Here is a 27,111-nt window from a genome sequence, read left to right on the forward strand (position 1 = left end):
AGGACCCTAACATCATGACCAAGCTGAAGGCAGAGGTTTAACCCACTGAGCCACCCTGGTGCCCCCCAAATTCTTTTTCATTATTATTTTCACTCCTACTTATAGGAATCTATTCTTCAGAAACACTTTACCAAATATGTAATAAATGTACCTTTAAGGGTATTCGCTGCAATGTTGTTGTAATAAAACTTTATAAACAATCTAAAGAAATTTTTACATAAATTGTGGTAGGTCTGTTGGAGGCAAAATGGACAAGGTGTGACAGCTGCCGAGGAGACCTGGCCTTGTTCTAAATCCTGCCTCAGTCTTTACTAGTCATGGAGCGTGGTCCATTCCTTAATCTCTCTGTGTCTCAGTTTCTTCAGCTGTAAAAATGATAATACTAATACCCACTTTGTAAGAGTTTTTGTGCAGAATCAGTGAGATGCTACAGGTAAGTTCCTTAGAAGAGAATCAGGACATAGTGAACATTCCATAAATTGTAGTATTACTTTGGAAGGTTATGTGCTCTTTGTAAGAATATGAGCAGGCCTGCATGTGCTGCTAAAGAAAGATACTCTCTAGAGGAAGCCTTTATTTTCCCTGTAGATATTCTATAATGGGCGCAGGTAAAAGACCCACTTACATATGCTCAGACATAGACTTAAATGTTCAACAACTTGTCAGTTATTACTTTAACCTCTTATTATAGGCAGAGAAAAATAGTTAAGCATATTTCAAGTTTCGAATGCAACTTTCTTAATTTTGGTTACAAATGAAAATTTTAACACATAAAATTGATCAACCCAGTAGAGAAGAGTTAAAATCAAAGTTAAAAAACAACAACACTTCTTGGTCTTTGAGTAATTTATTTGAATTGTGAATTTAGGAAATATATGTTATATATTTATATACATAGTGAATAACAAGAGGTAAGCATTTTATTGGAAGGACTACTGTGACTGACAAAATTGAATGATTGCCATTTAATCGGATTACCTTATGTTAAATGACTTAACATGAGAGAATAAGAACCATTATGTTAAAATATTTGTTAAAACACACTTTGCTTTCTCTGCCCCTAAATCTCATTAGAAGCAAGAACTTCATTGTATAAGATATTCAAATAACCTTATGACATAGACAAACTTACAGCCTTACTCAGATTAAAAAAGAAGCTGATTTTCATTTCATGTAGAAAAGACAAAAACAGAACAGATGTGCAGGCAAAGATAAATAAAACACTGGCTCCTTTTTAAGAAAATTGATAGTCTGTCTTTCATATGAATTTATGTACGGTATAACAAGTAACCACTAAATGTTGTAGCAGGGGGAAATTTGGCGGGAATCGTTCCTTTTACAAGTCTTAACCACACTTCCTGCCCATAATTTAACTCTAATAAAGCATCCCCAGTTAAAACCCTGTCACAGCGTATTTCACTGTTAATATTCTCAGACTCAAACGCAAGCTTGTCTCTTCCATCAACCACTAAAAATCCAGAGATATGGGCACTAAATGACTCAATGGTATATTTAAACACATACACCCCAAGATAAGGAATTCTGAATTTTCCAGTTCTTGGTGTATATGAAGATCCATAATTGACGTCCAAATTATTAAACAGGATAGGACCAGGCGTCGACATTCCATATGTGTGAGATGCAAAAAAGGCCACCATCGGTGCATATCTATAAGATCCTTTGGAAAAATCTGTTACAAGAAAAAAAGGGAGTCGGTTTTCATGTTTTGGTATATGTTTTTGTTTTTTTTTTATCATGCTTTGTCTTTTCTCATTTCTTTATCATTTTATCACAGTTACAAAAAGGGGTCACAGAAGGAACCAAGGTCATTCATCAAATTTTTAACAAGGGTATAAGTGTCTGGATGCTTGCTTCTTCTCTTGGCTGAATTACCTGCAATCATTTGCTCTCTGTGAGCCTCAGTTTCTCCATTCAGATCAAGATGGAATGATAATAGCGCTTGATATATCCCTCATAGAAATGCCTCAAAGATTAATTTGCATGGTGCTTTGATCTCTCCAGAGATAAAGGAATTCAAAGCACTCTATGATTATTATGGTATGCCAGAACGTTTTAAAGCCCCTTGTAGGAATTGAAGCTGACATGATGTAGAAACAATTTTTCCAGCATCTTGTCAAACAGTTTCTAGAGGCTAAAATGGAAACCAAGTGCAATCATATGCAGTACAGAGAAGTAGACAAAAGCAATTTTCTGTGTAATTAATGCCAAATGTACTTATAAAGGCTGAGATTCAAATAATAGACTAAAAAATTTACTCTTTGCTATGCAGCATATTATTAAGAAAAGGCTGTTTTGAAATATGTTTTTGTGGTCATTAAAGAAAATATATTTTAAATGCTGCACAAATTTTAAATGAAAAATTCAGAAATGGTACACTCTTGAAGTTAATTTATAACAAACAATACTTATGAAGGTAAATGGGCAAAAACAAGGGTGGGGGGGCTTTTTGTTTTACTCAGTACTTTTGAGCATGTTCTAACAGTCCTCACCCAGTCAAAATGACATTATTAGCTTAACCTTCATGGAAGACGCGCTGCTAATTACTTTTTAAAGCTTCATTTAAATCATATGTGATATGAATCAAAGATCTATTTCTTTATCAGCTTGTTTGAGGAGAAGGAGTTTGTACCCATCACATATATGCATCTGTATTAAGCTGCCCGGGAAAAGAAAAAGACTGCCTCTGTCCTATCAATATCGAAAACGTCAACAAGTGTACATCAATATGGATTTACCGGGCCGACATTTCCACTTGTAAATCACGTATGTTACTCAGTAAATTTCAGAGGCAAAAGGAACTAATCCTCACGAGTCCAGATTAATCTGGTTTAAATACTCCTTGGTAAACGTTTTCAAGAAGCGTTTTTGTTTAGGATAGCGAGCCAATCCAAGGACGCATGCGCTTTCGTACCTGGCGCTAAAGCGTTTTCTTGCACCAGCTTGACAGTGCAGTTGTCACCGGTGAAGGGATGCCGGCAGGCGCAGACTGAGCTCCCTCTTCCATTTATACACGTGCCCCCATTCTGGCATGGGGACCTGCTACAGTCTGAATACTCCTCTGTTGCTGAAAAAGAGTCCAGATAAAAGAGGGTGAAGGTGACCTATTTTCTCCTCGATCTTACAGTTTGAGACAGAATGGGAAAAACGCTGAAGGAGAAATAAGAAAAATGGGTCCCGGGCGCAGGCTGGGCGTGTAGTCACAGGACTTCATACAAACCTCTCAAGTCTCCGAGCTCCTTTAACTACGTCTTGGAAGTGGGGATCATCCTGTGATAGTCTAAGTGGGGATAACCCACTGTACTTCTTTATGTGAAAATGTTAAGATTTTGGTTAACTGTAGAACAGAATAGGGTAACTGGACTCAGATTTAGATCTATTTGGAAGTGATACATGATAAAGGTAATATTACAAACCGTTGGAGAAGAAAAGTATTCTATTGAATACACGGTGCTAACATAACTGAATATTCATAAAAACATACTTTGCACATGTACAAAAATGATAAAGGCAAAAACAACAACCTATATGATTGTATTATGATCAAGTAAAAGGGATATCTTTGTAGAGCTTTAAAATTTTGGAGAACTCAAAGCAAAACAAAACAAAACAAAAAATCCAAAAGCCGTAAGAGAAAAATTCTGACATTTGACCACATAAGAATTAAAACACATTTGCAACCAAAGTTGCAGGCTCAAAAGTTCAGTTTCAAAGATAAGGTTCAAAAGTTCAGGGTCAAAGATAAGTGACAGATTAAGAGAAAAATGTTTTGACAGAAACAAAGATCTAATGGATAATATTTAAAACATGAAAAGTTCTGACCAATCTAAGAGACTGTGGGAAAAAAAACTGGAAAAATGGGCAAATGATATGAACTGGCCAATTACTGAATGAAAAATGCAAAATTTCATTAAAATTTTTAAAGCTTATTCAATTTCACTACAAATTAATTAATAAATTTTTACCACCAACACTTTATCAGGCATCAACATTCAAAAAGATACAAGATATCCAGTGATGAAGAAAATGGGCATTCTCATACAATGTTGGTTAGAGCTTAAATTGTTAGAAGCTCAGAATGAACAGTTTAACCATATTTATCAGAATTAAGAAGGTTCATTTGCTCAAAGCCAGAAATTTTTCCTGGCAGAATATATACTCCAGAGATACTTGCCTATGTATACAAAGAAAACTGTTAAAAATATTCTTTATGGCATCATTTGCATTAGTGAAAAACTGTAAGACACCTAAATGACCATTTCATTGTTAAATAAATTATAGGTATCTTTTCCCTAAGGAATATTAGACAGTAGTTAAAGTATGAGATAGATCCCCGGACAAATTTGATTTACTGAAGGTAGCAAGATCCAGTTCACACATTAGATATAGAATATTTTCAATTATTTAGAAAACCTTAAATTATGAATATGGTTATAAACATCATACATCATTATGTAAAAACAGAGAAAATGTTGGGGAAGAATAGGTTGTTGGTCACAGTTACCGCTATGGCGCCACCTTGTGACAAGTTTGAACAGTTTACAATTCACTCATTTCAAAATACGGATTGTTGATGACTTAAATTTAGGGTTGTTTGGTTTAACATTTTTCTCAAGAAATGCGATCTGTAAATGTTTCATATATGTTATGCTTCATGTTTAAATAATTCAAATTCACATAGATTGTGACCAAACTACATGCCGGTATTAGAATTTTTTTTTCAAAGAAAATATATATTACTTAGTAATTAAAGAATAGTTTATATTATTTTGATATACTTTTGCAATATTCCATACACTATTTTTCTCACTAAGATACATATGGAAAACATTACATATATGCAATAGCTTTTCAAAATGTTTCAAACTGGTCTACATTTTCTTTAACATCTTTTCTCAACCAAGTGAATAGGTTCTTAAACCCCTCTATTCACTATTAGCTATCATTCTAAAACCTAGTCCATTTCTTCCTCACTTTAAAAACTTCAGTGATTCTCTAATGCCTATGGAAATGTGAATTCTTGACGTCAAAGCACTGGCTTCATTTGTTTTCACGTTTTCTGAATCTAGCACAGTGATTGAATCACAGGGTGGCCTTCAATTACTGGGTTTCACTAGGAATGAATCAACTGTGCAGGGGAGCTGGGGCACACTAGATTATTTATGCTATCTGATTAGCTCTATAATTCTTATTTTCCCATTTTCTTATAAATGCACTCTCACCTAGAGACTGCCCCATGCATGAAACAGGGATCAAACAGATGTACTTTTTTTTTTTATTGCTATTGACTCTATGTTGATTCTATATGACCAGGGTCTTTGCCTTCTATTTAACATCTAGGATGCACTTTTCATCTTTCTCCTTTGTCTATTCCATTACCTCTAGGAAGGGGGTGTTTCCTCGTTCTCTTTGAGCCATTTTAGAAGATGCTATTTTGCCCTTTATTCCAACTTCTTTATTCCAACTTTTAGAGGATGCCATTTTGCCCTTTATTCCAGGGTCATTCATCTGGAGAAAGGGTTCACTTGAGTTTTCTTGGGGCCTGCTGTCTCCTATCACTGTAGTAGCTCAAACTTGCTGAAAATACACCTGGTTTGCCTGCTGGGGCACCTCTCATGTACCCTCCGAATTCCTGTTCAGGGTGCTTCGCACACTGGTCTGCACCTTCTTCTGTCACATGTGTTTTAAGTTCCTTTCTTGCCTTCTTTGATATTTTAGATATCTCTGGTCTCCAAGTCCCTGCCTCAATAATTCACATTATGACACATAAAATTATGCCTATGGCTCCCAGAACTGGATGTATTAGGAATAGACTGATTAGAGCAGGCTACAGTAACAACCGCCAGTTATGACCTTATACTGAAATAAAATGACCTTATACTTCTGTTAACATTATATAAACATGAAGTGTTCATTGTCTATTTTTGCATCTATATTACATTGCATCATAGCAGGTCTTCTATGCCTTGATGTCACTGAAATTATCTAAAATCTCATATTTATTTAAGTCATTTTAGCATGAACTTGCAATTATTACCAAGAATTACATTTATCTTATTGGACTTATCACCTGTCCATAGAAACTGTTCTTTGTTTTAATTCTGTACACGATGTTTTAATGAACTTCATCATTTCCAAATTTACTCTTTATGTGTTCATCTAAATCACTGATAAAAATATTAGTGGACCAGTGTCAAGCACAGAGTTTTATAACAACCAAGACTGATTGGCATTGACTTATCAAATTGAAACTATTTACATTTTAATATACAATCGGCTAAAATCTACTTTGGTACATCATCCATCTTACATTTTTTACTTTATTACTAAAATAGTTAAAAAATGATTAGTTACCTTTGTAAGTTCCTGCACATATTTGTCTCAAAAGGCAATTTTTTCTTGAATTAACAACAAAGATCAGACCCCCAAAGAGCATCATTTTCTTTTCGAAATCTTCTCTCATCCCCATCAATAGAATTAATTACGTTAATTCTCTTAATTATTGTCAGATGCACAGAAGTTCTCTTGTTGAACTTATCGCACTCCACTGTAATTGCTCCCATGTCCTGACTTCCAATTAGATTGTGAGCTTTCTCTAAGTCAGGGCTTGGGTCCTCAACTACACGGCGTGTCACTGCTAATTAGCACAGTGCCTGACATACCGAGTGCAAAAATGTCTTTTTAAAGATGAATAAACCAGCACAGGGTCATGTAAGGAATTGCTGAGTCGCCATACTGTACATCTGAAACTCATATAATACTGTGTGTTAACTACCTGGAGTGAAAATAAAAACTTAAAAACAATTAAGGTGAATGAGCAAATCATTGGAAGATTGAGTAGATGATGATATATAATCCAACACTCAATCCCTTCCCACAGTTCTCAAAGACCAGGTAGAATTTGATGCTATGGAGTCACTGGCATGTTTTTCTAGAGACAAGGAATCATCTCAAGCAAACTTTTCACAGCTTCTCCCCTACCTTGGGCTTCAGGAATTCTTAAACTCTTTCCAGTCCATTTATTTTCTTTGGTAGAGGTCGGCGCAATTAGTTGAACAGTTCTGCTAACTCGACATTCTACTATCTTGTGCAAATGGCATAACTAATCCTTCAATATTCATTTCCCTGCTCTGACCATGACTAAATTTTTTTTGCCATTATCTTGGAATGTTTCATAAGCTTCAATTCGTTCTGGTCTGTTCTTTCTGGACCCTAATAAATGCTCAAGTTACACCTTCCTATTAATCCTACTTCTATATTTCATAAATGTTCATGTTAAATTTGAACTGATTGGAGAGCTCCCTACATTTTCAAAAGCACTCTGCCTTTGCTAATATTTGCCATTCTTTATTATAATTATTTGTGTAATGCATGAGGTCCGTAAGAAGAGAAAGTGTGTTGAATTTACCACTCTGTCTACTCAGTCTTTCTCAGGGCTCATTCAACACTTACTCAATAGATATTCAATGGATAAAATAAAGCAGCATATTATATTGATGTTTTCTCCTTCGTTCTTATTTTTATGTGTGTTTTACATGTATTTTTAATTTTATTTGGTATTTTCATTGTTTAGTCATATTTCATCATTAAGATCTTATTTTTTTCCCCTGGGGATAAAGAATATATGTTCATTAAAAAAAATAAAAAATTATTAAAAAATCTTATTTTTTCTTTCTTTATTTTAATAATAACATTGCAGAGGGCAGATTTCTGCTTGGAGCAGAATGGAGTTTCCAACAGATTACTGAGGAAACCTAGCATTGCCTTTGGGCCAGCTTTTCCTACACAGAGAAACACATTATGTACAAATCCACTACACAACTTTTGCTCAAGGTAACATGTTCACACAACATTAGGACTTTATTTTTCATCCCAATTCCAATGCTCTCTAAAATGATTCCTTCCACTTATGGACATATTAACTCTCAACACTATGCTGTGTCCCCGTTTATCAAAATTGTTCCTATCAAATAAGGTTTATCCCTCTGTTGTTCTAAAAATACTCTATATATTCCTTTCCAACAACTTTAAAAAATGTGGATATTTATTTGTTTATATGACATTTCCAAACTCCTTGTTCTAAGTACTCATATTTTGTCCATTGGTGTATGGATGGGTGGATGGAAATATTGTTTTTAACTGTTAGATTGTTTTTAACTGTTATAATGTTTTTAACTGTAATATTGTTATTACTTTTCCTTCATAGTGTTTTTATTTTTGTTCTTTATAAGTCATATCTGTTGCTCTTGATACTGTTTTTGAGATCTTTTTTCCTCAGTCCTTTAAATATAATTTTAAAGCTCATTTAATCATATCAGCAATCCTTACCAAATGTATTATCCCTGTCCCAGAAGATTTACTCTAACCTTTGTCATTAAATTATCATTTATTTATCTTAAGTCATGACCCAGGAAATCAAATGTTTTTATTTGATATTATCAACTCTATTCACCTTTTTCTTAAAAGTCATAACCTTTAATCAAAAGCACATTTAAAAAATGACAAACGTATTAAAATCTGTACAAATCATTACTCATTAGGAAAAGGCAAAAGAAAACCATAGAGACAACAAAATGTTATTCAACATAAACATAGTTGAATAGTTCCAATTAAACTTATAATAAAATATGTATTATTTCTTTTCAGAGTCACTTTAAGCTGTGTATACTAAAATTGGCAACCTTAAAGCACGTTTCTCAAACTTCATGTTCAATAAAAATTTGGTACAGCTATTATTTTTATCCTTCAGTTTTTTTGTCAAGATGCAACTCAGACCACTGTGCAGTAAGTTCACTATATGTGATTTAATAATCCCTACACTTTCCTTTTCATGTTTGATAATTAATATGACACAAAATAATACCACATGGGCAATTTTGAATTCACAGTGCTTTTGATGACCAGTAGAAGGACATCTATTTGTTGTATTTAATTATAGATCAGTTAATAATCAAATTTGGTTTCAACTCTCAGATGCCAAAGAAATAGTCCATTGTTGAGAAAGAGCTCCTGTGATTCTAGATGGAGAAAGAACCCAAACAGGTGCAGTGTCTGTGTAAATGGGACCTGGTATTCTGTCCAATTTCCTTTTTTTGTCAGACCATGTGTTATAAATTTTGGTTCATATGCAGGAATCAAACACATGGCTCCTGTCTGCTCACCTAAGACATCATAGCCATTTTACTGCACGACAAGGTGCAGGAAGGGGCTGTCAATTTTGCCAGCATCCTCTCCTCAACTGTCATCCTTCCATTGGAAGGAGAATTACGCAGAAAGCTGGAGAGGCGTATCTTCTCCCAGGGAACCATAAATGAAAATAATTCACTTAATATTCTCTTCAACACTGGTTTTATTGACAACAACTAGGGAGACTATCCCCAGTGGGTAGGCTTGCTAATCAATTGTGACACAAAGAATACCTTTAAAATCATGAGCAGAAAGGAATTCATTAAGCAGGCCTGAGACTGCTATCTTTAGAAAGGGCTGCCTGCCAGGCTTTTCCCTTAGCCCACATCTGGGCTCTTGGCTTCTTGCCATTTCCTAACTGTATGTGTCATCCACTGTGCCCAGACTATTTGTACAAACAATATGTTTAGGCTGAACATCTGACTTCTTTCTGATAGTCCAGAATTTTGGTATGGACTAGGCAGAGGGTGCCTATGTGACCAGTCCTGTTATGGACTGAATATTTGTGTCCACTCAAAATTCATATGTTAAAATCCTGACCCCCAATCTTATAATATTGGTAGGTAGGGACTTGGAGGGGTGACTAGGTCATGAGGGTGGAGTCCTCATGAATGGGAGTAGTGCCTTTTTCAAGAGACCCCAGAGAGGTCTCTCACTATATCCCTTCCTGCCACATGAGAATACAAGGGGCTGGCAGTCTGCAACCTGCAAGAGGGTTCTCACCAGATTGCAGCGATGATGGCCTGATGTGAGACTTCCAGCCTCCAGAACTGTGAGAAATAAATTTCTATAGTTTATAAGCGATCCAATCTATGGTACTTTGTTATAGTAGTCTGAATTGACTAAGACAAGCCCCAGTAAAACCCTTGGGTGCTATTTGATGGACTTCCTTTGAGAGAAATATTGCACATTTGTGTGTGTGTGTGTGTATGTGTGTGTGTATGTGTGTGTGTGTGTGTATGTGTGTGTGTGTGTGTATGTGTATTTGTGATTAGAGAAAAGAGCACACACAGGCATGTCCCATCCCAGGACAGAGTGAGCATAAGGAAGTTTGCACGTGGATTTCTCCAGACTCGGCCTGTATCATTTCCCCCCACTGATCCTACCATGTATCTTTTCACCATAATAAACTTCAGCTATGTGCATCACTCTGTGCTGAGTTCCAGGAGTTGATGCTAACAGATCACCGAACTTGTGTGTGGTTTTAGAGACCCTATAAAACACACCATAAATTCTAAATGCAAGCAGTTATCCTTCAAAATTTAATCAGCTTTTAGTTAACCATTTTGGAGAGAAGTCAACTTATTGATGCCTCAAGTTATCTTGAAAATGTTATTTTTTTAATAATATGGGAAGACATCTAAAGAGTAGGAAATACCTTGGAAAAGACCATTATTAAAATTTTTGCAGATATTTTTTAGCATTTATTGATACACATTCATTTTTGTGCAGCTGAGCCTTTATATTTTCTATGTTATTCTTTTTGAGTTATTATTATAGACATAAGTTATAAACATATATTGAATTTAAAATGCAATGATTTATAAAGTAAAGATAGAGGATGATGGAATACCTAAGTCTGTAAATTATGTTGATATATGTAAAGAGTATATATCAAATATTATTAAGTGAAAATATTAGAGAAAACCCATAAATGTTGGGTATAGCTAAAAACAAGCATCATATAATTAGAACTAAATTAATAACATACTATCTACAAGTTAGTTCACAATCCTCAAAATAAACTTTTGAGGTGATTATATTATTCTATATTTTACAAATGAGGAAAGCAAATTTTAGGAAAATGAATGACTTGTTACAAAAAAAACATTGCCAGGCAAGACCTGAACGTTCGTTTCCTGACTCCAAAATCAGTGCTCCTTAGTCATCATAATTGCCTCAATGCAGAGCCACAAAAATTAAAAGTGGGTTTAAAACAGAATAAAACAGTGAAATATCCAGGCTCTTATTTTTTCTCTGTTAAATCGCTTATATCCTCAGTGATGATAATTTTAAAAAGTTGTATTTGGTACACTACCAAATCTTCTGTGGAAGGTAATCTTTCTTAAGAGGAGTTGTTAAAGGAGTAATTATGAATAAAAGAGGTTTATTATGAGAGTTAAGTATACCTGGCAAACATTGGGAATAGTGTTGCAATAAAAAGTCAGTGGTCTCAAGCATCAGGTACCTATCCTCCGTGATGTTGTCGTCAATATGGATGTGTTAACACATGACTGAGTTCCTCTTAGGAGGCAAGCAGCCAAACCCTCCTGCAGGGACAAGTCTGCCAATTGCTGTACAAACAAATCTTCAAAGATGAAATAAAACCTTCTTGGTGTCTATGGGAATATTATTTAGACACAAATCAAATATTTAGTGATTCAACTGGAATAGCTTATCAGCACTGGCCTAGGAGGAATCATAATTAACATAACTGAATGTGGGGCCACCTCACAAGAAGTGAGAGGGATAGGACCCTGCATTTTGCCCTCCCTCCACATTAGTCAAGGAAAGATGTTGTGAATAATTGATGGTCACTTCCAATGACAACTGCCCATCAGTCATATCACAGAAAAATCCAAACTGAAAAGGAGCACCTCCTTTACCATACAGAAATGAATGGCAGTATTTGGATCCTCAAGAAGGAAAACTCCTTCAGAGTACTGATTCTGGCCATCTGGAATATTCAGATAGAGCCATACTCAGATCTGATGCCCTGAACAGAAGCAGAAGGAAGAGAAAGGCAGGTGAACATACTCCACAATCTCTTTGAGTAGAGGGGTTGAGGACTGAGTCCTGGGTCCAACAGACCAGGAGTCAGCTCTATTACCAGCTAGTTGCACGACCTTAAGCAGAAGAGGTCAGTTCATCTCTCCGAGGGTTAGCTTACTTATCTTCAAAATAACAATAATGACAACTACTTCCTAAGTATTGTTAACTGAGCTAACATATATAGTATAATTTGTATAGCACCTGTGATATAGTTATTAATAAGTAGTATCCAATGTTATGTTATTATAATATTACTATTAGGCTTAAAAGGAAGTTATCAGTATTAAAATTAACTTTTAAAAACTAAATTCATAGGATTTTTCATTCTATTAATGGCACTTATTATTCTGCAAATGATAGTGACTCTAATCTGAATAACATTATTGTGAGATTCATAAGATGATGATAAATTATCTTCTGATGTTAATCTGGCTACATGGCTATTTATAATATAATAGTAAAGGTCAAAGGAAACAACCAAATTTTAGCCAGTGTGCCAGTGTGTCCCACCCATGGTATGAAACAGGGTATCAAACAAAGTGGTTAATTGCAATTGGTTTATTCTTTACTTTTTTCTTTTTCTTTTCTTTTCTTTTCTTTTCTTTTTTTTTTTTCTGAGAGAGAGAGAGAGAAAGACAGTGAGCACGAGCAGGGGGAGAGGTAGAAGGAGAGGGAGAGAAAGAAACTTAAACAGTCTCCGTGCCCAGCATGGAGCCCAAAGGGGCTTGATCTCACCACTCTGAGATCATGACCTGAGCAGAAACCAAGAGTCAGGGGCTTAACTGATTGACCCACACAGGTGCCCCACAGCTGGTTTGTTGTTACAGGAAAACTTAGACTGAGTCCACTGGTTTTATCACCATGCAAAGACTTCACCAGCTCAGCTGTCCAACGAATGCCATCGATTTTATGGCCCATCGAAGCTGGCTTAATAAGTATGCATATCTACACAACTACTAAAGGGTCCTACACATTATGCTGCTGGTCTTACCTAAAGTGTAATTATTTAATTTATAAAGTATAAATAATTTAATTACATAAAGTGTAATTAATTACTAATTTTTGTAGACAGGTCTATAAAAAAAATTCTACTTCCAGTAAATAAAGTAACAGGAAGCAATTATTAGCCCATTAAGTTCAATATTGAGTCACCTGCTATATAAATAACTAAATACAATTTTTATAAACTAACAGGCATTCTTTATACTATAAAAATTTATAAGTTCTTATGTGTATTAAGCCTTTTATCTCAATTAATTTTGAAGCTATTTAAATTTTATATTTACTATATAGGTCCAGGCATTTTTTTTTGGTTTAAGAAAAAAAAAGAAATAACATGGTTTGCCTGGTGTATGACCACATGTGCTGGAGTAGAGCTTAACTGAAACTCATTTGCAATGTCCACAGAAGGCCAAGGATTGAGATAAAATGGAAAAAGAACAGTTTATCATTTTTCCTGATTAGTGTAAGAACATCTCCTATCGAACTACTACCATCTTTCTCTAGGAAACATGTACATCTGAATTGTTTGTTCTGTGATTCCACATGAGAAGATTGGTCTTCCTGGGTCAGACGAAATGCAAGGAAGCCATAAATAAATACAGTAATTTAAGTAGTCAAGAAGCAATTCAGCTTTGTATTATTCTGTGATTTTTAATATTATCAAAACATTCAGAGACTAAAGATGGAGTCATATTATGTCAGGACAGTGATCACTCTTCTGTAATTAGAAAGCAATACAATAAAAAATTAATCCGGTTGCTCATATAACTTAATAGCAGACTCCTATGAGAGGAACACTGCCGTTTCTTTTAGTCAGAATCAGCAGCTATTCTTCTCATTGTGAAGAGTCCAAACACATTCATGAGACACTTCTTTCATGAGAGACTTCTGTATGTTTATAAGCACTGCATTGAATTCTTCCTTCCTCCCAGATTTATGCCTCTCTTCTGGTGTTTACAACATCTATTAATTACCCTGCTACCCTATCATTTCCCAAATTCAAAACTTCAGAGTATTCTAGGTCTTCTCCCTCCCAGGTGCCATGCATTCAGGCTGTGAACAGTTCACGTTTTTTATACAGTAATGCGCTCTGCACATATTCCTGCTAATGAGCTCAGCAAAATACCTACCCCAATCCCATCACTGAAAAGGAAGAAACAGAGACCCAGAGAGGTGGACTTGCTTAAAGTTACAGAGAAATCCCCGAAACAACTATGACCCAAAATCCTGATTTGTTGTTCCTTGGATCATCTGTTTTTCCACTCTCCAGCTGTTTCTGTTAATTTTACCTTCACAACAAGTTTCACATTTGTCCCCTCTGTTTCACCTTCCTCTTCCTCAGATCTGGCTCTTACCACTCTGTTAATACTGTCCTAACTGGTATCTCTAATTTCATTCTTTGCAGTCTTGCTCTATAACTACTGCTAGCTTCATGCCTCTGAGATACGTTTCTTCTCATACCCAACCCTCTCCTCCAAAGTTTCAAAGACTGTTCTTACAAAACTGTGTCTAAAGGACTTAGTGTTATAATCTACATGTGTCCACCCAAAATTTTTATGTTGAAATTCTAAACCCCAAAGTTGGTGATATTAGGGGGTAGGGCCTTTGGGACATGGAGCCCTCATGAACAGGATCAGTGTTCTTTTAAGAGATACCCAGAGAGATGGCTCACAACACAGCAAGAAGTCACCGGTTGTGGCCCAGGAAGAGGGCCCTCACCAGAGTGTAACCATGCTGACACAGTGATCTTGGACTTTCTAGCCTCCAAAACTGCGAGAAATACATTTCTGTTATTTGGGGCTCTTTCAGTCTTTGGTATTTTGTTATTGTGGCCCAAATGGACTAAGACACTTAGTTTGGCATTTGTAGCTTGCTGTGACCTACCCAAATCAAATTCCTGCTCAAGTATGCACTCATTCATTCAGTCATTCAACAGATATTTACTGAGTTCCTATAGTATACCAGACATTTTGTCAGATAATGCCAAAATGAGTAAGACTCAGTCTGGTCATTTTCATTCAGAAGCTCATTATCTCATAGTTTTCCTTAATTATACATAAAAGCAAAAATGTTCTACAGGGAGAAATCTGATTGTATTACAGGGGTCTTGTCAGAAAAAAAGAAACATGTAGGACAAATATTTACATGATAAACACTTAATGCCTGATTTACATAGGATGGAATCAGCTTCAAATGGTATATCAGTGATCTTTGAATTACTTAACTATTCACTCAAGTTCAAGAAAGTGCCTTTTATTTCTTATGGTATTGATAAACCCCACAGATCTACTAAACATCTTTTAAATAAAAAGAGAGATTAAATGTTATTATTTTAGCAATATCTTACCAGGAACTAGGTTGTCTGTGTTTCTTTGGGACCGGCCTATCAGGACAGTGGTCAGATTCACTGTTGGTTTTTTAAGTGAACTGGGTTTCTTCAGCACTGGTTTTATTTGCTTCTGAGACTTGGCAACATTGGCAAGACTACCAGACAGTGTTTGATTTATATACCAAGTTAAATTAGATATGGCGATTTGAGATTTTATTTCAATTACTGATTCCACGAATTCTGTCAGGCCTTTCTGAAGAAGCTGAAGATCAGGTTGTGAACTTTCTATCCGCTTAGGTATGCTTGCATTCAGTTCTGAGATACGTGTAGAAGCATTATGACACATGAGTAAGACTTCAGACAGAGTTTTGTTAAGTGCAGTGAGGTGAACCGAGAGGTGAATGGATTTTGCTTCCAAAGCCTTAAATCTGGAAGTCAGTACCTGCAGTTGAAGAGCCTGGTCTCTTTCATTTGTGGTCACACTGCCTTTTTTTAGTGAAACATAATAAGGTATGAGTGTCTTGGCCACTTTAGTCTCAATACCTTGCAACCTAGTTTCAAAATTTTTGGAAATATTTGTGGCTGAAAGCATTTTTTCCTCCAAATGGCTCATATTTTGCTGGTATTTTATCACTTGGGAGGTGGTTTCATTGAACATTTGATAAATCTTTTGAAAGCTGGACTGACTTAGGTTTTCCTCCTTAGGCATATTTGCAAGGACCTTGGCAACTTGCAAAACAAAGTTGTATCTCTGATCGTCATTGACCAACATCTGAATGGAATCATTCAAGTGTTGGAATTGAGAAATAAATGTCAAAATGGTTTCCATATTTTGGGTACATTGATGATGGACTTCGGGATTATACTTTATTGAATTTAAAGCCTCTTTTAGCATGTAGTTATCCTGAATGAAATCAATGGCATTATTTATAATAATCATTGTCTTATTTAGGCCATCTTCCATTTCTGAGGCATATTCACTGATACGCCTGTCCAAGGCATCACTACGACTCTGTACTTCATTCTTAAGTGAGTTGTGTCTTTTTGAAAGTTCTTTGATAAGAATATTTAGACTGTTGACAGCACTTATCAGGTTTTCCACTTTCTTCCTTGTAGCTATTGCTTCCTTTGGTGGTTCTTGCACCACTGTCTCTCTAAAAGGTGTTGCCTGCTCAAGCAAGGGTTGAAGGATCTCCATATCATAAGTCAAATCATTTAGCTGCTCATTCATTTTATCCATCTTATTGTCCATTGGAAAGAGGACTTCAGCCAGTGTTTGGTTTAAAACTTGTAAATTCTCTTCTGTGTCCTTAATTTGAAATTTAAAATCATTTCTGCACTTAGATAACATGTCTTCGCATTCACCCCTAATAGACTCCTTCTCCATCTCCAAAGCAATGGTGAGATTGTTAATCTTGCTGTCTTGGATGTGCAAATCATCAAACATGTGCAGCATCATCAAACCCTGCTTCTTTATGTTCTCTTGTAGAGCAGACATGTACTCAGTGACATTACTGTGAACTGACTCAGCAGTTGGAACTCCCTTCTGATCTGATACTTGTTCCATTGATAAAAGCTGCTTGTGTACTTCCTTCATTTTAGACAGAGTCTTGTTGAGGGATTCATAATACAAAATGTTCCGTGAATGTTCCTGTTCTAAAGCACCTTCTAAGTGAGCTTGCTTTGCTTCTAGTTCTTTAATAGGCTTCTCACAAGTGACAGTAATTTCTTGCCTTATATTCACAATGCGATTTTTTAGATCTAGTACATCAGTCAAAGTGGGCCTGTTTTCTTGCATTAAAACAGACTTTTGCTGGACTGCTATTAAAACCACAGATTCATTAACCTGTCGAATTATTTGTCTGGTGTTTTCAAGGTCCTCTGATAAGCTTGATACAGTCTTAAAGAGCTGTGCTATTGTCTCTTGCATGTCATTTTGAAATATTTTAAATTGCTCTCTTACTATGTTCTTTACCAGATCATTAATGCTTTTGGATTTTAGGCCTAGAGAAAAAATATTAAACAACAATAAATGATATATGATTTTAATTAGGTAAACTTCAGATATCTCTAAAATGATAAAAAAAATTTGAGCTAAGCACCACTAACATGTAATAATAAAAATATTTCTTCACTACACTTACTTATGAAATTCCAAAAATTACTATAGTTCATAGAAGGTGAAAGCCTTCTTAACTGGTAAGTCTGAGGAGAGAAATCAATTGTGGTGTAGAACATATCACAGTCATAAACAAAAGACATGAAGGAACTGCCACTGATTTCAGTTAATAGATCCTCATATGTTATGATTCTAAACCTAGTCTTACTCTGGTATGAAAATAAATGGCTTTGGGTTCTCTGGCTCAGTAAATAATACCTGGTGTTATCTCATGACTATGCTATTAGGCTGCTAGTAATTAGGTTTCAGGGCTTGTGCTTTGAGCTCATAAAAACGAATAAATTGACTGCAGAGAAGAAATTTAATGAAATTCCCAAATAAGGAAAATTATGAAGTAATAGTCACAAGATTCGACAATAGTTTATATCAACAATAAAATAATAATGAGAGGTTTGGGGATCACAAAACAAAGACAAATGAAAATAAGAATTCAAGATATATATTGGCTAACATAATATGACATTAATAATAAAATAAATAAAGTTTATAAAAATAAGAGGAAACTTGCTGCTAATGAAACATATATTAGTATTTCCAGTATTAGAAAGCATGGACTGATCAAAAGTCAGAATTATGGACAGTTCTAAAAGTAGTATTAAAAAAAAAAAAAGGAAAAGGATCCAGAAGAACTCAAGACTCAGAGCTATTCAGAAGAGGAAATTAATATTTAAAAATGGAAAAAAAACAACGTACCAAACCTGTTACATGCAAAAACAGAAAATGGGAAAAAATAAAACATATGCTTGAGGTGTATTTATATTGCATAGCTATGAAGCGTCTATAAATGGAAGATATTTCCACTCAAATCCAAATGGTAACTAATGACTGTAATGTAAAATGTGGCCAATGTCCTACAAAGCATTTTGAACAGGAAGGTCTGCACAACTGTGAAATGACTTATGGCTGTCGTAAGACTTATTTAAGAAAGATCATTGTAGAATAAAAATATATAGTTTCTACATGTCTCTATTTCATAAGCACGTTTTAAAGAGTATCTGAGACCCATGAGAGATTTACATAAAAAGTATGTGAAAGATCAATTATAGCAAATAGAATGATGTACTGCTTGAGCATCTTGATATTAATCTGGTACAAAGACAAAGCTGTAAATATTGTTTACATGAATAAAGACTTCCCTGGAAATCTTATACTCTATAGTTCAATATTGCTGATTGATCTTTAGGGAACAGTATTTCCAGAGTAAAAAAAAAAAAATATATATATATATATATATATTTTACATTTCTAAGCATAGTGAAGACTGAAATATATTTAACAGGCTAAATAATATAAGTAAGTGAAAATCAATCTGTATATAATGGAAAATATAATAGTAGAAATGTTAAGTATGGGAACAATAATGACCACCAAAATACTAAGGAAAAGCTACATTAATTAGAAAGTTTAAGCAGTCACAATTAAGATAAACTATACTGAATTAGTCCTAGCTTTTATATGTGATACCAAGAATAATCACACCGCAGGTTTTTAAAGTATTTTTATTTTCTAAATTTTACTTAGCATTTAACTGGTTACTCATTTGCACAACAAATCATCACTGAGTGTATTTTATATGTTACACAGAAAGCAAAATTTGGAAAACTAGACTTCGAATACTTAAAAATAGAATATGTTAGCTTCACTGGGTATAAGGTGCTACTCAATAGCAAATTTCTTTTTTTTTTTTTAAAGATTTTTTTATTTATTTGTCAGAGAGAGAGAGAGTGTGAACACAGGCAGACAGAATGGCAGGCAGAGGCAGAGGGAGAAGCAGACTCCCTGCCGAGCAAGGAGCCCGATGTGGGACTTGATCCCAGGACGCTGAGATCATGACCTGAGCCGAAGGCAGCGGCTTAACCAACTGAGCCACCCAGGCGTCCCAACAAATTTCTTTTTTTTTATTGCACTTCCCACAAGATCATTTAGTCATTTCCTGTTAGTTAAAATTGTCTTAAATTTTCATGACAACTTGATGAAATACAATAAAATATTTAAGGTTAGGGATCAGATCTTTTTGGAATTTATATAATTTTGGCCTTAAAATATTTTTCAAGATTGAAAAGGTAAACTAAAACTTAAGAATAATTGAATTAATTCATTGTGGCAACAAAAATAGCTGTTTAAAATTCATCCAACAAAAAGAATGTGATCTGGGGCACGTGGGTGGCTCTTGCAGTTAAGTGTTTCTTAGTTTTGGCTGGGGTTAGGATCTGAGGGTCATGAGATTGGCCCAGTATTGGGCTTTGTGGTCAGTACAGAGTCTGCTTGAAATTCTCTCTCTCTCTCTCTCCTTCTGTCCCTTACCCCCCCAATTTTGCATGAGCAAGCATGTTATAAATAAATAAATAAATAAATAAAATTTTTATTTTTATTTTTTTAAGATTTTCTTTATTTATTTGAGAAAGAGAGTGAGAGAGAGCATGAGAGGGGAGAAGGTTAGAGGAAGAAGCAGACTCCCTGTGGAGCTGGGATCCTGATGTGGGACTCGATTGTGGGACTTTAGGATCTTGACCTGAGTCAAACCCAGACGACCAAATAAATAAAATTTTTAAAGAAAAAGCACTATGACCTAAAAGTGAGAATAAGGGGTGCCTGGGTTGCTCAGTGGTTTAAGCCTCTGCCTTCGGCTCAGGTCATGATCTCAAGGGTCCTGGGATGGAGCCCCGCATTGGGCTCTCTGCTCAGCGGGGAGCCTGCTTCCCCCTCTCTCTCTCTGCCTGCCTCTCCATCTACTTGTGATTTCTCTCTATCAAATAAATAAAATCTTTAAAAAAAATGAAAGTGAGAATAAGAATGACAGGTAAAAACACTGTAAATAGGTAAAATTTATTTCAGAGTCGTTAATCAAAGTAACTAGGAAAAAAGTAAATAGTGAAAATAGAAATTAGGAGGTGCTTCAGTTATCATATTTTAAATTTTTAAAAATATTTTATTTATTTATTTGACAGAGAGAGAGATCACAAGTAGGCAGAGCAGCAGGCAGAGAGAGGGGGGAAGCAGGTTCCCCGCTGAGCAGAGAGCCTGATGTGGGGCTTGATCCCAGGACCCTGAGTTCATGACCTGAGCTGAAGGCAGAGGCTTAACCCACTGAGCCACCCAGGTGCCCCTATCATATTTTAAATCTTTAATGGAAAAATACACTGGGTATGGGATAAAATCACAGCCATGTCTGAAAAGAAATCAAACAGACTATTAGCTTTAAAAACAGATTATTGTTTCTGGAAAAGGAATTTTTCACATAACATTTCTATAATTTGAGGCTAAAAAATTGTGCAAGATCTGATTTTGCAAAAACATATCAAAGTGCTTTATGTCAATATCTGTATGGCCTATGCATAACATTCAGGTATCTCTTATGGAACTGGGATATAGAGTAAGCAAGAGAAGGGGCTGTGGTTTTGTTAGGCAAGTACAGTACTGTGGGGTGAGCTTAGTTTTTGTTTCCTGAATGAACGTTCATTAACTACGAGCTCTCTAGTTTTCATAATTGATTATGCTTAGCACACAACTAACACCTCACACTGAGGGGAGAATTTTGTTTTGTTGCTGTTATGAGTGTATGCTTTTTTCCTGTGTCACTGCCAGAATCTTTGTTAGTAGTTTCACAAAAAGCTGTTGACAGGTCTAATTCTCTCTAATTCTCTTTGGTAATGATAACCGAATTTTGCTAAACAAATTTCATTATGGTGGTTATAGTTAATTATATACTGTTCTATTTGACTTCTTTCTCATGTTATCGCTTCAGGGAAAATATATTCCTTTCTCATGCTTGCCATTGGTAAGTTTGGTCATAGGGACATGCCAGAAGTGTAGGGCAGGGTCTTTCCTTCAGGAGCTTAACAATACCAATTATCTACATAATTAAAAAAAAAAATCATGGTGCTGCCATACTGGTAGATGATACAAAACGTCTACCTTATCTTTTACCTGTGAACCACACGTGAAAAATAAAGAAAAAAATAATGTGATAGATATGGGATTATACAATAAGTGTATTTTTACGTGTAAAACAAAGTGAAAGGGATTACTAATCCTAAAATTGGGAAACATGCAATTAACCCAGAGAACTGAGCGATTCCTAGTGACCAAATTACCTGCCTAGAAAATCCATGCCCTCCTTGAAACCATTTGCCTAATTAATTCCTCCTGATCTATAGCTTATTAGTTGAGATGGCTTCTTTTTGTAGAAAGAAGCCCTTAGATTGGATTTGTTGAAACCATCAGGTGATCCCATGGTACCCTGTATATAACACTACCACAGCAATTGCTTGTTATCTACAGATCCCTGTGGTAGGTAGAATAATGCTGCTCCACTCAAGATACACACCCTAATTTCCTGAACCTGTGAATATGTTACCCTCCTGGCAAAAGGACCTTGGCGGATGTGATTAAGGTTAAATACCCTGAGAGGAGGAAATTATCCTGGATTATTCAGGTCAGTCCAATGTAATCACTGAGTCCTTAAATGAGGAAAAGGAAGGTAGAAGAGTTGGGTTTGAGACCTACCATGAGGACCCAACAGTGTTGCTGGTTTTCAAAGATGGAGGAAAAAGGCCATGAGCCAAGAAGTGCAGTGGCCTCAGGAAGCTGTAAAAGAGCCTCAGTTTATAGCTATAAGAAAAGAGGACCACAGTCCCACAACTGCAAGAAAATGAATTTTGACAACAACTGGAATTAACAGGAAATTGATTATCCAGTACAACCTTCAGAAAGGAATACAGCCTGCTGCTTTAAGAGCACAAAAGTTGAGCAAAGCTGATTCATATTTATGAGGAAATTATTATTTCTGTTACCTGAGATGTCTGAGGATATATTTTATTGATTATACCCCATAAACTAAATAATTTCTGTGGTAACAGCACACTTTTGATTTATCCTCAGTATCTTCATCAATATTATTGAGACAACCATATATTTGTGCCTTGATAATCCCTTTTTTTTTTTTTAATATTTTATTTATTTATTTTTCAGAGAGAGAGAAAGCGCACAGGCAGGCAGAGGCAGAGGGAGAGGCAGGCCGACGTAGCCGATGTGGAGCCGGATGTAGGACTCTATCCCTGGACTCTGGGATCATGACCCGAGCTAAAGGCAGCCCCTTAACCAACTGAGCCATCCAGTTGTCCCTTGATAATCCTTTCTTAACTCATCTTTATCTTGAACTGGAGACCACAATGGAAGTAAACTAAGTACAGCTCATTTTAACTAAAAAGAAATACAAGTTACGCTTTAACTAGTACTTAATGAAAATAAATCAGATGAAACATTGAGTAAAAGATTTGACAATTCAGAAAAAAATTAGATATTTCAAATAATAATTTACAAATATCTTATTCCAAAAATATAGTCTTAGACTTTTATACTACTCAATCTAAAGTGAAGATTCCAAAATAATATGAGAAAAGATAAATGAGTCATTTACCTTTTGTCTTAACTGAATGAATATTTTACTTTACTTTTACCTTTTAGAAAAGATTGAAATTCTCTGTTTTTATCTTCATTGATTTTCCCCTCTAGGGAGGAGTATGTGTTTCTTACATCACTCACAGCTGAAGAAATATTGTCAATCTTCTTCTGAAGAAGGGTCAGTTTCATTGCCTGGTAGTTCATCTGCTCGGTCATCTTTTGTGTCACTGCTGCATGGAAAAGAAAAGAATATGTGTGTATGTATATATATATAATACTATTCAAATATATTATTCAAATATCATGACAGTGCTCGCTTCGGCAGCACATATACTAAAATCAAATATCATGACAGGCTTAAAGGTATTTCAAATAAATCATGTTTGTACTCTCTATTTGAAAATATAGACTACTATATATGCACTCAGCAAATGACAGCCTGAATTTTACATAAAGGGTGAAAATTTATAATATATAATAATATATTTATATAATAGTTCATACAATATAATAAATATATAGGTATATATAATATTATAATAAATATAATTAATAAATAATAAATATATAAATAAATGATATATATATATAAAAGACATATATATTTATAATAGATTTCTAAAATGTTTTAACATTGCTCAGAATCTTCAGTCCTTTTTTTTTTTTTTTAACTTTAAAGTGTTATTGTTGCATTCTTAAGAGATGAAGAAACTAAGGGACAGAAAACCAAGGTAAGGGATGCCTGGGTGGCTCAGTTGGTTGGACAACTGCCTTCGGCTCAGGTCATGATCCCGGAGTCCTGGGATCGAGTCCCGCATCGGGCTCCCAGTTCCATGGGGAGTCTGCTTCTCCCTCTGATCTTCTCCTCGCTCATGCTCTCTCTCACTGTCTCTCTCTCTCAAATAAATAAATAAAATCTTAAAAAAAAAAAGAAAGAAAATAAAGAAAACCAAGGTAACTGGTTTGAGGATGCAGAGCTGATACCTCATCTTCTGCTTTCAAATCCAATGTTACAGAATTAAATATGTGTGGCTCTCTATATGTGTGTAGTCATAACTATAGTCTGAAGATTTTATTCTTTACTGAGGTGTTCTTTAATGAGTGATAAAGATTCAGATTTAGTCTGAATCATTTAACATAGCAATGATACTTCCCCTGCTTTTTTGCATGCACGTCAGTAATTCAAGGAGGATTTTATACTATTTTATGAATATACAGAATTCCAATCCCTTAAAAAAAAACTGCACAATTTCTAGGATATATTCACCTTTATTCCCCCTAAGTCCCATTTCTCAATTTGAGTGTCTTATTTAGTAGGACTAAATGTTTTTAAGAAATAAAGTCAGGCCTAAAAGAAATGGTAAAATACTTATAATTAGAACAATGAGAAAAATATGTGGCTTGCCAACTTTGGATCAACATGAAGTTCTTGTTGATTCTAAGCCACAGTTCTTTTCCCTAGTCAGTGATCCACACATCCTTGGAGATCTCTCCTCAGTCAGTGGAAGGGAGCCTTCTTAGCTCCTTCAAAGGATCACGTCACTCCTTCCACCTCAAAATGCTTCCATAGTTGCCCTTTTTGAAGTACAAAAGCTTGACCTTACTGTGGCAACCTGTGATTTCCTTACAATTAGGATAACAGCATTTTTAATCATCTCCTGTGTTTGCACACAGAGCTTCACAATCATACATGATCCCTCAAGGCTGGGAACCTTCAGCTCCTCCAAGGTTTCTCCCAACAGGGCGCACCAGTAGAAAAGGATTGAAGGGTATGCTGAATGTGTCCCCATCAAGCATTTGACAGTCAAGTGTTTTCTTGTTTGGATGTTGTTATAGTGTCGACGATAATTGGATTAGGGATGTTAGCAATTACAATCTGCGACCTGGGTCACCGCAGTCTTGCCGTTGCGGCTGCTCAGGGGTCTCTCTGCCAACAGCGGTGTGACTCTCAGCCTGGTTGCTGTGTATCAGGTGCTGCTGTTCCTGGGCTAGACGAACACAAAAAGAGAAAAGAGAGTTAAGCCTTGGGACAGTCTCATTTCTTCCAGTCCTTCAGGGACATCGCTGCCACTCGTTTTCCCTGTCCAGAAGCATGACAGTCTGCCAGGATTGCAGAAAGAGCTGCTCTGTCCCAATCAGGAGGGCAATGTGCTACTACCTTGTGTTGGAAGCCCGGGACTCTAATTCCGTTTGGAAAAAATAAAATTATTCAGGCCCGCTTTTAGGCGAGAATGGATGGTAGCATGTGGCAGCTGTGCAAACTGGAGGACATGGACTACCCGCATCACCAAGGGGACTTGAAAATCAGCTGTGTTAAAGTCTACTGTGGCTCTGTAAGTGGACTGCCACAAACACTGCTTGTTTAACAATGCGATTTCCTGCTGGATTTCCTCCTTGGAAATAAGGGAGAGCTACAGGTTCCTGACTGAAAGAGTATCTGCTTAACTAAATGAGTTGTTCCCAGATTTTTAGGAAAAACCTAGACTCAAAACACAAGGACCACCAGTAAAAGTAAACTATTACATGGCAAGTCGTAAGGGGATCAACCGGTAAAATCAGGGAAATTTCAGAAAAATAGAAATTCTTATAAAACAAGTCTACTCTGTTAAAGAATTGATTCCCCTTTCCCATGAATCAAGTTAATATTTAGATGGAAATATAGTTTTTCATTGGAGAAAACAATTTAGAGTGAAAATTATTAAAAACATTGAACACATCAAGTAAGGCAGGCCTGTAATTTGCAGACTTTTAATAAATAAACGTATTCATTATTGAGAAAATAATTATATGAGAAAATAAGCGTTTGGTGTCTAACTGTGCTTCTTCCATGTGAAATTATGTACCAATGAAACTTTCCCTCTAGCCCATGTTAATTAAGCTCCCTAAGGCATATGTGACTGTGACAGTAATACTAAAGGATTTCTACTCCATAGAAAGAATAATATATTTAGTATTAATGTGAGTTAGTCTCTATTGTTAGATTGAATTTTGCATTGCTTTTCTTTAGGGCATTGAGCTAAACTAACGAATTTCTATTCATTTTCAAGGTTTTTGTTTTGATATTGTTTCTTTTTTTTCTCTCCACTGTATTACGGAAAGTCCTATATAATTATTGATATATTTGGAAGAAAACAATCTGCAGCTTGGGGAAATTATACTTATTTTAGGGCTGCAAAAGTGGCAAAAAGTGTTAAAATTTCCCTTAGGTCCTAGTAATAAAGTTCCTTTAGGCTAAATACAAACTAATTCATATAAATATATCTATTAAATAATTGCATAGATTTTATCAAGTTTCCTCTTTAGATGATGTAGAAAGCATTTTTCTAACAGCTAAAATCTAAGCATACGGAAGAGAGTAACTAGAAAGTGAAGTGATGTCTCAAACCAGCATTCCTATATCAGCAGTATCAGTATCACCTGGAAACTTTTCTTTTATGGGTAGTATTTTTTTTTTTTTTTTGACCACTTGCAAACTTTTGAAAATACAACTTCTAGACCCCATCTCAGACCTTCTAACTTAGAAAAATATGGGAATGCCTGGGTAGCTCAGTCATGAACTGTCTGCCTTTGGCTCTGGTCATGATCCCAGGGTCCTGGGACAGAGCTTGTGTTCCCTCTCTCACTGTGTCTCTCTCTGCCAAACAAACAAATAAAATCTTTAAAAAATAAAAAAGTCTGGAGTGGGACAGTAATGCATGTTTTAACAAGCTCTTCTGATGTTTCCAATGCACACTGAAGTTTGAGAATCACCGGAATAAAGCATCAAAATAAATCTTCCCTAGCAACTACCTATCTCACAGCCTTCCCTAGTTCTCTTAGTAGTGGGAGAGGGTTCAGGGTTCAGAGGGTTCAGCAAGTATTTATAGCAAAAGGAACATGTGATGTTCATCAACAGGATGAACAAATGATGTTTACATTTTCTTACTGCTTACCTTTTTCATCAAATCACAGGAAAACAAAACCAAAAAATCATAGGAAAACAAAAAAAGCTGGTGCATTTAAAGGCATTTCAATAACATGGCAGACAGAGGGTACTTTGTAAGAAATGTGTGATTATAGTAACAACAAAATTATATTGTTTTGTGGCAACAAACAAGTTACAATTCCAATTTCCTTTTCTATCTGTTATCAACTTTAAACACATTGTTTTTTTTTTTTTCTTCCTCTTTAATGATTTTTCATCACGGTTGAGAAACAAAAGCACCTGTGAGTTCTGAAACAC

General features: G+C 35.5%; 1 protein-coding gene across 1 annotated transcript in view; it reads right to left on the minus strand.

The window, feature by feature from the left end:
- Window positions 1–831: 831 nt before the first annotated feature.
- The window catches only part of MMRN1 (multimerin 1), a 57,571-nt gene continuing 31,291 nt past the window's right edge, over window positions 832–27,111 (minus strand). Inside the window, exons 4-8 of the mRNA XM_082727426.1 lie at window positions 24,773–24,877; window positions 22,946–23,119; window positions 15,326–17,311; window positions 2,933–3,085; window positions 832–1,690 (exon numbers count right to left, since the gene is read on the minus strand). Of these exons, the coding sequence (XP_082583552.1) occupies window positions 1,269–1,690; window positions 2,933–3,085; window positions 15,326–17,311; window positions 22,946–23,119; window positions 24,773–24,877 (2,840 nt within the window). The 3' untranslated portion in view covers window positions 832–1,268. The remainder of the gene's footprint in view (window positions 1,691–2,932; window positions 3,086–15,325; window positions 17,312–22,945; window positions 23,120–24,772; window positions 24,878–27,111) is intronic.

This window comes from Mustela nivalis (assembly GCF_964662115.1).
Source record: "Mustela nivalis genome assembly, chromosome: 4".
In the NCBI taxonomy this organism is placed as follows: Eukaryota; Metazoa; Chordata; class Mammalia; order Carnivora; family Mustelidae; genus Mustela; species Mustela nivalis.